General features: G+C 40.2%; 1 protein-coding gene across 5 annotated transcripts in view; it reads left to right on the top strand.

Moving 5' to 3' along the window:
* The window catches only part of FNBP1L (formin binding protein 1 like), a 78,635-nt gene that overhangs the window by 45,194 nt on the left and 19,000 nt on the right, over positions 1-14,441 (top strand). For 4 of the 5 annotated variants that reach the window (XM_079981494.1, XM_079981495.1, XM_079981496.1 and 1 more), the window contains 4 exons: positions 39-143; positions 1,221-1,349; positions 6,071-6,217; positions 7,244-7,447. In XM_079981494.1, coding sequence (XP_079837620.1) covers positions 39-143; positions 1,221-1,349; positions 6,071-6,217; positions 7,244-7,447 — 585 coding nt within the window. Of the gene's footprint in view, positions 1-38; positions 144-1,220; positions 1,350-6,070; positions 6,218-7,243; positions 7,448-8,864; positions 9,024-14,441 lie in introns of all 5 variants that reach the window. The other variant, XM_079981498.1, reaches the window with a different exon arrangement.

The following is a 14,441-nucleotide window of genomic DNA, read 5'->3' as shown; positions in this document are numbered from 1 at the left end:
AAAAAAAAAATAATAACATGATGATGTTACCATTGCAGAGTAAAAAGAAGTTTGAGAGAGAGTGCAGAGAAGCAGAAAAAGCACAGCAATGTTTTGAGAGACTGGACAATGATACTAATGCCACTAAAGCAGATGTTGAAAAGGTAAATATTATTATTATTATTATTATTATTTTCCTATAATGGTATTTGCATTTTTTCAAATAATGTTATCTTTTTAAAACTTAATGTGCCAGCCAATGGGACAGTGAATCAATGGCTGCATTCAGACATCATGTTTTGTTATTTTCCAAAGATTTGGAGGATCAGGAACAAATTCTGTGTGCATGTGTCCCAACACCACCACCTTCATAGGGCCTAGTTTATTAGAACGGTTTCTCATCTGATCAATTCACAGTTTACTGTTACATCTGAATTGCCAGAGCATGGTTTCTGCAATCTCTTCAAACCAGAATCGGAAGCCACAGTTTGCTCTTGGTTTGCTGTTCTCTTTTGGAGGGTTTGCCAAAGCCATAGTTTGCCGATTCAGAAGTAGCAGAGAACTGTGGCTTGATCGACCAGGACGTTTTGACCAGTGGAAGTTGCAGTTTTCTGGATGGTATCATCTTGGTTGCCACTGCTGAAAAGAAAACTTTAGTGGCTGAAATAGGAACTTTCAGCAAAATGGGGCTGTGTGCCATATTTGTTGTCGCTTGAAATGAATGGAATTGTACAAAGTAATGTTGGTGAGACAGTCACATATTGTCTCTCTTTCTATATGTGTACATGGCAATTCCTTATTTTTGGTCATTTTTAAATGTTTTGTTTGAGAATAGCATGGAGAGATATACATGCCCAGCTTAAAAGATGCTTTTCTCTAAATAAGAACAAGCTACTACAAATGTTTTGGAGTGGTTATGAATGTTTATAAAGAGAAGTTTATACACCTTAGGTTGTATTCAAAGTCCTGGGGTTCCTCCAATCCACTGAAGCAGATTTGGGTACAACACAGGGCATACACAGGGGAACAAAGGGTGGAAAAGTCATTCCGCTCATGCATTTATTTAGTTGAATACTGTCTACTGACCCTGCAAATGCTAATGTAAGGTAAAGGATACAAGGGCATCTCCAGGGCTCATGAAAGGTGATGGCATTTCACTTACAATGACCATGTTGCTAAGTAAGATTTTGTTTAAACAGAAGACTTCTAGAAAACACTGTCATTGAACTGTCTCTTATTAGGCAAAGCAGCAATTAAATCTCCGTACACACATGGCTGATGAGAACAAAAATGAATATGCTGCCCAGCTGCAAAATTTCAATGGTGAACAGCACAAGCATTTCTACATTGTCATTCCTCAAATCTATAAGGTGAGTTTTAGATCTAAATTTTGTTTCGATTTTTCTTTATTACATTTGTATACTTCTGCTGGGTGCCCAAAGTACTTTACAATTTTCAATATTAGGGGGAAAAACATTATTTAAACTGCTGAAAGTGTGACAGTGACTTCTAAGCTCATCCACACTGCTGCTCATCACATGATTTCTAGGCACAGGTCAGAAATGTTTTCCTTTTGTTCCTTCGCTTTCCCCAGGAAAACCCACTGTTTAGTGCTGAATCAAAACAAACATCAGTCTGAAGAAAACTCAATTGACATTTGTTCCCATTCAGTGCTAAACAGCCACTTTTCCTGGGGAAAGTGGCAGGAAAAACCTTTTGGACCCATGCTTAGATTTGAGATGGTTTGAGAACACTGCTGTGTTCATAAAAATTATAAATGTTTTATCAGCACCTTACATAGTTCTTCCTTAATCCTTCACTGTTAATTTACATTAAACTATGGTTATACAATATTTGAAAAGATATTTACAGTAGCATATCATTTGTCTTGCTTCCTGACATTCCCTGTTGTTTTTAAATGAAGTAGATTATTGATTTCCATTCATTTGCTGCTCCTGTATACTTATTTTTAACTTTGCAGTATTCAGTTGCTCCCACAACTCCTTGGTTCTAATTTCCTTGACACTTAAAATTTTTGCCATTGCTAAAATATGTAGTACTTTTGTTTGATATATTTGTGGAACAAAGCAACCATGCAGATAAGGGTTGAGATGGTGAGGGGAAAGAAAAAAGAAAATAAATCCTTTATTAAGTTACTATAGTCCCAAAATCATTCACCTTCTGGTACTTCCACTGCAAATGATGAATATCGCCTTTTCTTTCTACACAAAACTAGCAATTACTTTCTCTGGTTTTCTTCATCATTTTGAACTTCCATGGTGACTGTGGCCATATTATCATTATACACCTTTAGGCGCCAGGCAAAAACGTTCCTTTTTAACCCGGCCTTTGGTTGACATCCAACACCCTTTTAGAATGTGGCTTTTGGAGGTGGGGGTTATTGGGTTATTGCTTTTGGTTTGATGTTATATGTTGTGGTCTTGTTGTGAACTGCCCTGAAACCTCTGGGTATGTTGTTGTTGTTTAGTCGTTTAGTTGTGTCCGACTCTTCGTGACCCCATGGACCAGAGCATGCCAGGCACTCCTGTCTTCCACTGCCTCCCACAGTTTAGTCAAACTCATGCTGGTAGCTTTGAGAACACTATCCAACCATCTCGTCCTCTGTCGTCCCCTTCTCCTTGTGCCCTCCATCTTTCCCAACATCAGGGTCTTTTCCAGGGAGTCTTCTCTTCTCATGAGGTGGCCAAAGTATTGGAGCCTCAGCTTCACGATCTGTCCTTCCAGTGAGCACTCAGGGCTGATTTCCTTAAGAATGGATAGGTTTGATCTTCTTGCAGTCCATGGGACTCCAGCACCATAATTCAAAAGCATCAATTCTTCGGCGATCAGCCTTCTTTATGGTCCAGCTCTCACATCCATACGGTGGTGTATAAGTTGAATAAATAATAGTGGCATAGATTGCAGCTATGGAGAATGTTACCCAAAACAAGTAAGCAAACAAAAAACAACGCGTACATCATCTGGCCCATACATCTCTAAGCATGTGTCATTGTTTTTTAAAATGAGTTTGTATGTTTTGTGGAACTTGTGTTCCTTTTAAAAGCAAAAAAGCCATCACAGCTACCTTTTTGCAAGCCAAAGTTTCTCATTCCTTATATTAATTTTTTAACTCGGTTTCCCTCTGTTTATCCTTTGCTTTTGTTGCAATCTGTTCAAGGGTGTTCTCATTTGATGAACCAATAGAAAAACTGTTTGTATTAATCTGCACCCAGCCTGATATATGCCACTTACCCAAACATTGAACTTCCCTAGTTGTGTCCCATATTAAACATTCCTTCACTAATAAGAGTTTTTGTTCCTAAACAAAAGGACTCCAGCTCTACAATAGCTCCATTAAATCCCCCTCTTTCTATGCCTTACAGCTTACATTTTTAGGTTCCTTAGCTCTTTTTAACATTCCATATAAATACATTGTTTCTGCCATTATTGAATAATTTGGCCTGAGATTTTGGAGCAGGAAATTTTGGCAGTGCACAGACTTTTATTGTATTGGTTCTCCCCAATAAAGACAGTTTCAGGTTTTCCCCATCTTCATATCTGTTTCATTAGCATTATGTAATTAAGTTCACACAGATCCTCTAGATGTTTTCTTTAGCATTGGGTTATTGGCAAGGGAAGTATAAAGTTTGCTGAGGGGCACCTACACCCTTGTGCAAATTAAGTGAAACAAACAATGTAGTTTACTGTACAAAACTCACATATACCTGTACAAAACTCATACATTAGTAACGGATATAACCTCCGCTATTTTTAAGCAGCATTTGAACATGGTTTGGCATGGAGTCTACTACCGTATTTTGTGCCCCATAGGACGCACCGGCCCATAGGACGCACCTAGTTTTTTTGGGGGGAAATAAAGAAAAAAAATTATCTCCCCCCCAGGTGCGGGGCTGGAAGAACCAGGTCGGGGAACAGCGGGAAGGCGTGCTCCGCCTCCCCGCTGTCCCCCGAGCTTGTGGGGCTGGCGATGGGGAGAAGTGTGCTGAGCCCGGGACTGCAGGCAGCTCTGCGCAGCCACCGGGAGCCGAGCGGGACTTCGCGCCCCGCTCCCGATGGCCGCGCAGAGCTGCGCTGAGCCCGGGACTGCAGGCAGCTCTGCGCAGCCATCGGGAGCCGAGCGGGACTTTGCGCCCCGCTCCCGATGGCCGCGCAAAGCTGCGCTGAGCCCGGGACTGCAGGCACCTCTGCGCAGCCACCGGGAGCCGGGCGGGACTTCGGGCCCCGCTCCCGATGGCCGTGCAGAGCTGCTCTGAGCCCAGGACTGCAGGCAGCTCTGCGCAACCCTCGGAGCCGGTCTCCTGAGGGTTGCGGAGAGCTTCCTGAAGCCTGGAGAGCGAGAGGGGTCGGTGCGCACCGTCCCCTCTTGCTCTCCAGGCTTCAGCAAAAGCCTGCATTCACCCCATAGGACGAACACACATTTCCCCTTCATTTTTGGAGGGGAAAATGTGGGTCCTATAGGGCAAAAAATATGGTAGTTTCGAACAGTCACTGTTGATTTTCAGATCTCTGTACCACACTTGAATCAGAGCCTGAATGAGCTTCTCCATAGTCATACAGTCTGCAGCACGGAGGCGACTTTTGCATATAGCCCACAAGATTCTCAATGGGATTTACATCTGGGGAATTCCCTGGCCAATCAAATACCTGTATTTGCTGCTCTGTCATGAATTTCTTCACCACTTTCAATGTGTGAGAGGGGGCTATGTCCTGCTGCAGTATCCCAGTATCGTCAGGATACCTCTTTTCCAGCTCTGGAATAACTCTCTTTCGTAGAACCTCAATATATTGTGGCGAGCACGTCATTCCTTCTGTTGGCTGCAGGCTTCCGACACCATAATGATCAACTGATTTTTCGTGTTTGTTTTAAGTACAGGATTTCAAGTAAGATAGAAAACATCCTTTGTTTCAATTAATTTGCACAAGGGCATACATTGTAGTAGATGGGGCATCAAGTGGCTGAAAGAAGTTACCTCTTCTGAGCTCCCCCCCCCCCAAAAAAAAAAACAACAACCCTGAGTAGCTACGTCAATGTGCTTCACACCTGGTGGTTCTGTTGTTAAATGCCAGGTTAAAGAACAATATTCCTTGCCAAGAAACTTATTTGCCTGGCAGCCAGATGTGAGCTACAACTCCTCGTGTTGGGCCAGAGAGACAGAACTGCTTGTCTTGCAAGACTTCAGGGATCATACCTGGTCCGCCTCAACTGCTCTAGCTCAGCACTTCATGGTCACCGTGACAAACATGGAGCTGTCTCAATATATTGTGGGGCCAACACATATAAGTCATCTCCTCAGTCTGGTTTTTGCAATGGAGCAGATGAGGTAGTTGTCGGGGGAAAGTGTGCATAGGATTTCAGCCTCTGGTTTCTTTCTGAGGTTCTTAACCACATCCCTCAATTGTTTTGGGTTTTTTCTTCATCTTGTTTAATACAATACCGACAAGCCATTGCAAATGAACAAAATTCCACTGGAAGGCTATCGTAACATTTACAAGGAAATACTCTGAAGGAAAATCATGTTTGCTTCATAAACATGAGCAAATTTTCAAGAAAATATTTGTTACAAGATGATATAGAAGCTGCAGCAGTAAAGTCTGCATTCCGTACATGTAAAAACGAGCCTTTTATTTATGATGTAAAATGAATCTTCTATAGATGACAGGTAGTTAAAACAACATAAAACATTTATAAACAATAGTTTTTCTCAAGCATAAAAAGAAATAAGTAAATGAATGAATCTATTACTAACTCACTATGAAACTGAAAGTGGAATCTTTTCATTGCCTTGCAGATGCTAAAGAGGGAAGGGAGCCCTGGTCTTATTTTCCTAACAGGAAACCGTGGTTAGGTTAACCTAACCATGGGTTCAGTTAAAATGAACTTTGGTACACTCCTATGTCACACCAAGCCTAGGTAAAGGTTCTTTATTAAATGATCTGGTACAGGAAAGCAAACTCAGCAAATTGGTGATGCTTTAAACAAAGTTGGGAGGAAATGTAGCCCAAATATACGAGTATCTATATAGTACTGTATTGTCATAAGAATACTCAGGCTTTTTCTTTATAATTGTAGCATCTTCAGGAAATGGATGAACGAAGAACCATCAAACTTAGCGAATGTTATAAGGGGTTTGCAGATTCTGAGCGCAGAGTTATCCCAATAGTCTCGAAATGTTTAGAAGGAATGACTGCTGCGGCAAAATCGGTTGATGAACGCAGGGTAAGTTGACTTTATTTTGTAGGATTCAGATTATCAGTGTAGAACTCATTGCTTTGGAAGTAAATCTAACTAATTGTGGGTCTGCTCATGTCCTACCACAACTAGGCAAGGAATTAGGCAGATCAAACCTATGAAACTTGTTTTCCATGAAGGCAAACCAACAGAGGGTTTATCAAGTCTCTTGCGTGCCATAACTCTCTGGCAGACAGCTTTGTTGGGTCATGAGACCTAGGGCAAGTAATTGTGGAAAGGAGTCTGTGTTTTATTCAGACTTTTTTTTATTTTACCCATTCTCTCTTTAACCTCTCTCCCTCTTCCTCTTATTAATATATGATGCCCGAATAATAGATTACTTTATTGATTATAGATTATAGATTACTGTTGGTTATACAAGTCTGTTCTTGCAGACTTTGTTGTTAATCTTGATATGAAATTTCTTCAGCGGTCTGAGTAATCCCAGGGATTGGGACTTCACCTTGGCAGCTTATGCATTTCCTGGATGGAGGTAGAGTGGTGCCTCGGGTTTCAAACACCTCAGGTTACAAACACTTCGGTTTACAGACTCCGCTAACCCAGAAATAGTACCTCGGGTTAAGAACTTTACCTCAGGATGAGAACAGAAATCACATGCTGGCAGCACGGCGGCAGAGGGAGGCCCCATTAGCTAAAGTGGTACCTCAGGTTAAGAATGGACCTCCGGAATGAATTAAGTTCGTAACTAGGGGTACCACTGTATATACAAAAGTTTCATTTCGGATGTGATGGGATGTGGAGGAGCGGGATGCTCATGGCACAAGCATTGTTTGTTCTCTCTGCAAATGCCCTGTAAATGCCCTGTAGATGGTAGTCTGCAATTTCCCCTCTGTAAACGGACTTAATTCTTTCTGGAAGATCAGTAATTTCTCCTGCTGTTTTAAGTTACTCATTTTTCATCTGCTGCATTGGTAATAATATCATTTCAGTTAAGCCATCAGCTCTCTTGAGTAATCATTTTTTTTTTATAAACATTGCATCTCTCCCATCAAGGACTCTCAAATAGTAATAGACTCCTTCAAGTCTGGTTTTGAACCTCCTGGAGACTTTCCATTTGAAGATTACAGTCAGCACATTTACAGAACTGTTTCTGACGGAACAATCAGTACACCAAAGCAAGAAGGGGTGAAAATCGATGCAAAAACCACCGTGGGCAAGGCTAAGGGCAAGCTGTGGCTTTTTGGAAAGAAACCAAAGGTACAACTTTTAAAATATATTTCACATGAGAACACACTCAGGATTTGTGGTTAAGGGATCAAATGTAGTCCTTTGGATCAAAATAATGTCATTTTGACCTTATATAATTTTAAAAGACAGTTTGCATAGCCCCAACTGTCCATTTAGGAACTTGGTTTTTGGTATTATATGTCTGTTTTGCTCCACCTCAGCTATAGTATTCTAGCAGCACAGGAAACCAGTACAACTGGGGTAGCAAAATGCCGCACAGTAACTTAGCTGCTGGCTTTGCTGGAGCAATTACAACAGTAGTTAGTGACCAGGAACTGCAAACTCCTGGTAACATGTTCCACCAATACTCACGCGCAGGTCTTGCGAAGGAACCTGCTGCAACTATTTTGACCAGTAATAGCATCCTCTGTGGCTTGTGTATCCTCTGTATATGTTGGAGTTTTGCTATTGTGTTGAAACTGGAGGGAGATCAGATCAGTTGATTCTGATGGGTGTGTCAATCATCTCTTTAATATCAGAGATTCAGCCGCCTTTTGGCTGTGGTCCATTTAATTGTTTTAGGTACTGGAGGAACTTGCATCCTGCCTGTAATGTGCAATTTTAGAAACTGATGTTTCCATTCGAAGCGCATGGTTTTGGCAGGTCAGTTTAAAGATATTGAAAGGCACTTGAAGGTTAAAGCAAAGCAGGTGATAATATTGCTTTGGACATAATGAAAGAATAATGATGTGAAGGCAAATTGCACCTTACCTTTGCAGAAGTTCTTAGTATAGAGAGCAACAAATAACATAAGTAATATTCTTTTTTAAAAACAACACTAATTAAAATTTCATGCAGTGTGTGAAAAAATTGTGTAGAACACATGAGAACGGAATAACCTTCCTTTTCCAGCTGTGCTGTACATCTCCATTACCTTATGAATGCCATTCCTTAAGTCTTCCTTTCTGCCCATACGATTTGAGGATATAAGAATTTTAACATTAGAAGACTTAGAATAAATTTTACTGGGGTGCTTTTTTTTGTAGGGGATATGTTTTTATTCTTTCAAAAAGTTCTTAGATGTAAAACAAATAAATCTAAAGCCTGTTATCTTTCAGCAATGTGTGTTATCTGAAGGGTGGTTCTTGGTGTTGTTTCGAAACTCGCATGTAAAAGGACATTTTAAACCATTTTAACATCGTAACTTAAATATTCTCCCTCTCTTACTTTTTAATTTTCTTACTGTGTTGTATATTTCTGATGGTGAAAACAGCAGAGAGCCTTGTGATACCTTAAAGACCCAACACATTTATTATGCCGTCAGCTTTCTGATTATAATATCTGATGGTGGTTGTTATGGGGTGGGGGGAGACAGAAGGGGGGGGGGGAGACAGAATTTTCAGTTCAATGTTTGCCTTATCTGTTCCTTTCTTTATTTCCGCATCAGCCGCAGTCCCCTCCCCTTACCCCTACTAGTTTATACACGTCCAGTACTTCTAATGGTTCCCAGTATTCCTTATGCTCGATTGAACAAGTCCATTATTGCATGAGTGAGATAAAAACAGGGAAGCCCAGAATTTCTTCTTTCAGAAGCCTCAAAAGAGGGGTAAGTTTTATGACGGGTTTTAGGTGCATGATAGTGCTATGAGCAGTGTGCTTGTGGTGTGTGGCTTTTCCCAGTCTTCTCCACCCTCATCATAAGGCTGAAGATCCTATCAGAGGTCATTGTGCTTTGTAGCTCCTTGTTCAGAATAGCTGGCTCTTCGAAGGGTGCTGGGTCCGTGTTCTCACAATTTTCTCATTCGCAGCCATGACTGTGTTTAATGCATAATATGTTTGGGGGAAGGAGAAGCCAGGCCATTTTAAAGAACAGAACAATAATTAGTTTGCTCTTTTTTCTAATGATAATAATAATAATTTTATTATTTACACCCCTCCCATCTGTCAGGGTTTCCCCAGCCACTCTGGGCGGCTTACAGCTTGTCTAAAAACATCAAGTGTTAAAAGCCTCCTGATATAGGGCTGCCTTCTAACATCGGTATGTGGATTTCATCAACACATTGTCAATTTATTTGCAAGCTGCCAATTCCAGAAAAAGCACACACTATAAGAGCAGCTTACAGTTGGATGAAGAGCAACAGCGTATCACAAAATCAACGTTCGCAGTCACAGTTTCATAATGATAGCGATAATTAACACTACCTAGCAAATATATCGGTGTAAGTTTTAATCTTTTTTTAAACCAGAAATAATAATTAAAATTAAATAAATAACAAAAAGCATATACAGACCACAAATGTAACAGCGTTATTCCTCTCTCAGCAAAACCAGTAAGGGGCCAGATGAACTTTGAAAAGTTTCATTCTGTTCCTAAATGCCACAGCCATTAACTGCTAAATCCACTAAAAGGTAGCTCAGACCTTTTGAAATTTCTATAATATTTGTTCTTTCTTGTAGTGTGTGCAGCAGAGCTCAGGCGCAAGGCAGAACCACAGGGTTATTTTTCCTTATCTTTTATGAACTGGCCCCCTAGTGGGCATTTGAGTTCAGTTCTTTCCTAGTCAACATTCTGCACATGCACCCACTGACAATGCCCCATTATCAGAGCATATGGGTTTTGTTGTTCGTTTGTTTTTTAAAAAGCATGTTAGTAAATGGCTCAAATTGTTAATTTAACCAGTATGTTAAGGCATCTTCTGCAAGTCTCTGCAGGCCGTTTCGTGTCGTAGATGACAGATTGCATCGGCCGATTTAAAACACAGTTTATTGGGGGAAGTATTTCAGAAAAGTAAGCCAGTTTAACTGATAGGAGTACATATACCTAAAATGTTTTTTAAAAAATTTATTTCAATGTAGTATGATTTTTCATGCAATGTACTTTGACTCAAAACATTTAATTTAGATTTGTTTTCTTGGGGGCTTTGGGTGGTTTTCGTTGGTTTTGTTTTTGGTTAAACTGCATTCCATTCCTGGATAACTGCTAAATGCCACTTTTTGAGAAGAATCAAGGAAGTATACTTAACTAATTTATTCTGGCATATTCTGCAAAGTAGCATTTGTTCTAGGGATCAAGTGACTGCCAAACATTGATGATTTTGTCATGATAAATGAACCAGCAGTAACTCCTTAGGACTATAAAATACAGTCTTTTGTATATGAGAAATTGATTTTTTTTGGCTGTTGATAACCAGAAGCTGAATGCATTTGCCAATATACAAATATGCCAATATAAATTATAATTAGGAAAAATCACACCAATTTGATTGCAGTTTAATACTTTATACCAGTCTTAGCTGGGGCATGTTGTTCTAGAGAAGCAGATCATAGTCCATAGATATCCTAAGCAATGCCGGTTAATGATTAGAGGAGTTCTCTCTGTTATGGGAAGGCAGTTCCTTAACTTGTGGATTTTAAGTTGGAGCACCACAGCATGGTAACTTCTCTTTTCAGCAGTTTGATCTGTGCTCCTAAAGATTTTAACTCTACGCCCCAGAATTCTTAATTCTGCATTTGCAATATATTCCCTTTATCAGGAAGTTTTAAATGTTTGATTCTTTATGATGTTTTATATATTCTGCAAGCCGGCCAGAGTGGCTGGGGAAACCCAGCCAGATGGACGGGGTATTAAAAAATTAATATTACAATTACTATTATTATTGCAAAAATTGAGAGTTGCTTATATTTTATTACATTTCCATACCTTGTTATGTGCTCAAAATTCAGAGTTTTGGATACGTTTTTGGTAAGGGAGAAAGTAATTTTGGCAAGGGTTATTTTTGTTGGTAAGGAAGAAGTGGAGACAGCTGGAGTTAATATGTTTTCAGGATGTCCTCACAATCCATGGAACTGGATATTTAGCCAGATTCTGCACTAATATTAGATCTTACGCTCAAATTGCACATCCATAGACATGCAAATGCGCACAGGCCAAGCCATGCTCAGGACACAGAACATGTGTTAATGATCAGGACCATTCTTAGCATAATAACTTGTTAGCACAGCAGCAGAATCTGATCCTCAATGAGCTGCTTTGGAAGTTGGCTGAAAATGCTCCTGTTGCACTTGTTCTTCCTTTCTCCTATCGATGGATCCTGCTGGATATATTTGCAATTATGTGTTACTATTTCTTCCTTATAGACGAGGAAGTGGCTACCAATTCTTTTTGGCATAGTCATGGAAAATTAAAAGGTGATGGGATTGAAATTACCGTATTTTTTGCTGTATAAGACTCACTTTTTCCCTCCTAAAAAGTAAGGAGAAATGTGTGTGCGTCTTATGGAGCGAATGCAGGCTGTGCAGCTATCCCAGAAGCCAGAACAGCAAGAGGGATTGCTGCTTTCGTTGCGCAGTGATCCCTCTTGCTGTTCTGGCTTTTGGGATTCAGAATTTTTTTCTTCTTGTTTTCTGCCTCCAAAAACTAGGTGCGTCTTGTGGTCTGGTGCGTCTTATAGAGCGAAAAATACGGTAAATTTCATTTCAACATTTTCTTATCATGTTGTAAATTTGATCAAATTACTACCAGCAGTTACTAGCCTGTCACGTTGCATCCCTTGAAATATGCAACCAAATCTTTTTTTCCTTTGGTTTAAAGGAACAAGTTCAGGCCAGAGGTGCCTTGTGAAGTGCACACGTATTATCTCTCACTAGTTCCTTGCCAGAATCTGCAAATAGAGATTTTGGTGTGAATGCTATTGGCTGGAAAATCTTATAGGGAAAAACAAGTAGACCTGGAGACCATTTGTAATTTAGCTGACCTCTTACAAAATCCCTGGAATTTAGGGGTGTGACTGAGCACATATAGAAAACCCAAGGTTCAATCCTTAGGGATTTCTAGCTAAGAACTTTTTTTCTACAGCTCCAGTGGATTTGAATTAAAAGAAAGGAGATTCCAGCTAAACATTAGGAAGGATTTTCTGACAATGAGAGCTGCTTGACAGTCGAATGGACTCCATCAGAAGGTGGTGGACTCTCCTTCCTTTGAGGTTTTTAAGCAGAGGTTCAGTAGCCATCTATCACAGATGAGAGTCTTGCATTTCAGGGGATTGTTTCTATTCTCGATAGGTGCCTGCTACGTCATGCTCACTAGTCTTCAAAATTCCCATAAGCAAGCCTGCTGTTTGGCGATAATTAAAATGGGATTAGATTAGTTCTTCATGTAAGCAGTCGGGCTATTGTCTTGAACCAATGGCCCCACCTCACACGTAGAGCACCAGTTTGTGAGGGCTGGAGCTCTGCTGCCTTCCGGTGACTTGTAATATCTGAGCAGGTATAAAAGAGGTTCCTTGATATAGAAGAGCATAAATAGGCACTGCATGTTAAACAGAAGATGTTACTATCATGCAAGATGCTATTTCTCTTGGTGTAATTTACTATTCATACTATATAAGCAAAATAATGGATGGAAAGCTTCTGTTCATTCCTTGCTCTTGCTACCATATGTGCCCTCCAAAAAGCCTCTCTTTGGGGAAGTGGGGAGGATAATTGCTGCAATTTGGTCTTGATTTCCTGTCACTTCTTCCTCGCCCCTCAACTCCATGCCTTGCCTACGATATTTAAGATGGTCTTCCAAACTTCCAGTGAGACCTTACTGCAGGAGGAAGAAGAGGGTGGGATACTTTCATTCTAGGACCTTTCTTAAGTTATCTTAGGATCCAATCCATAGTTTTGCTGGTAGGGGCTAAATTTGTCAAAGCCTCCCAATCAATCAGTCAATCAATCAATCAATCAATCAATCAATCAATCTTTATTACGGTCAGAGACCAGACAGCAAAACCCCCCACTTTCTAGTACATTAGTGTTTTAACAGGCTTTTTAAAAGGCTTTTAAAAGGAAAAAGAAAAATATTAGTAGAAGTCAAGAGTGAAATGGTTTATGGATAACCTGAGAAGCAAAATATTTCAACTTCTTCTGCCTGCATAAAATATTACTCAAGACGCTGGAACATCATAAACTCTTAAACGGCTCTCTGCTTCATCCATCAGGAGTCCCATCTAGCAGCAGCTGGGCATACAGAAAAGAAATAAAAACTAATGAAATCTTCATGGGCATTTAAGTCTGAATTGTTGACATTGTCCATCCAAATGTAATAATAAATACAGCTGTATGCCTTGTTTTTTATTTAATACAAAAGAGCAGAGGGAAATGTAGCAGATGTCATTTGGTAGAAATCACGACATGACACACAAAGCTAGATATGATGGATAAATATTTTTATTGTTTGTTTATTACTTTTTTTAAAGGAAAATTTCCAAATCTTTACACATGGGACCTTTTAGTGCTTCAGTTTGCCAGTGAGACAAAAAATACTGCAAGTGTTGGTTTGGATATTGGCCCCAGTTGTGAGCTATTTTTGTTTGGAACTTAATAATTCTCCCTCTCCCTCCTTCTCTCTCTCTCTCTCTCTCTCTCTCTCTCTCTCTCACACACACACACACACACACACACACACAAACACACACACACAGGATCCCATAATTGACCCAAGTTGTAGCCAAATGAACAAATTGTGTGCTTGATTTCTGTTATCTTTCTACCCTTTGAGGGAGGGGGAAAAACTAGAAATTGGGCAGATCACACATTTCTATGCACAAAGCTACTCCTTTTCTTCCCTCATCCTCATAAGATAATCACCAGATTCAGAAAACCAGTTTAAGTGTGCAGTCACGATGACTTTTTAAATGAGCAATCCTGTATACCACACAGCCAACCTATACCACAAGACTCAACTGTAATCATGGTGTGATCCATGAACTTTCCTAATCACAGTGACTTAGCATTTCATCTAGTTTTGCCAAGCAATAACTTCCAAGGATAATTGCTAGGATAGAGAGCAATCCCCGGGATCCCAAGTCTAAAGATTTGTATCGGTGCATCACCTACAGCAGCACTTGCAAAACTGATAGCCTCCAGATGTTTTGGAGTCCAGTTCTCATCAGCACCAGCCACTAAGGCCATCCTGTTTGGGGCTGATTATAGTCTGAGACATCTGGGAGGCACCAGATTGGCAAATATTGCCCTACAATGT

This window comes from Podarcis cretensis (genome assembly GCF_951804945.1).
Source record: "Podarcis cretensis genome assembly, chromosome: 6".
Classification (NCBI taxonomy): Eukaryota; Metazoa; Chordata; class Lepidosauria; order Squamata; family Lacertidae; genus Podarcis; species Podarcis cretensis.
The sequence above is the reverse complement of the archived record's forward strand: the minus strand, read 5'-3'. Positions and strand labels throughout refer to the sequence as shown.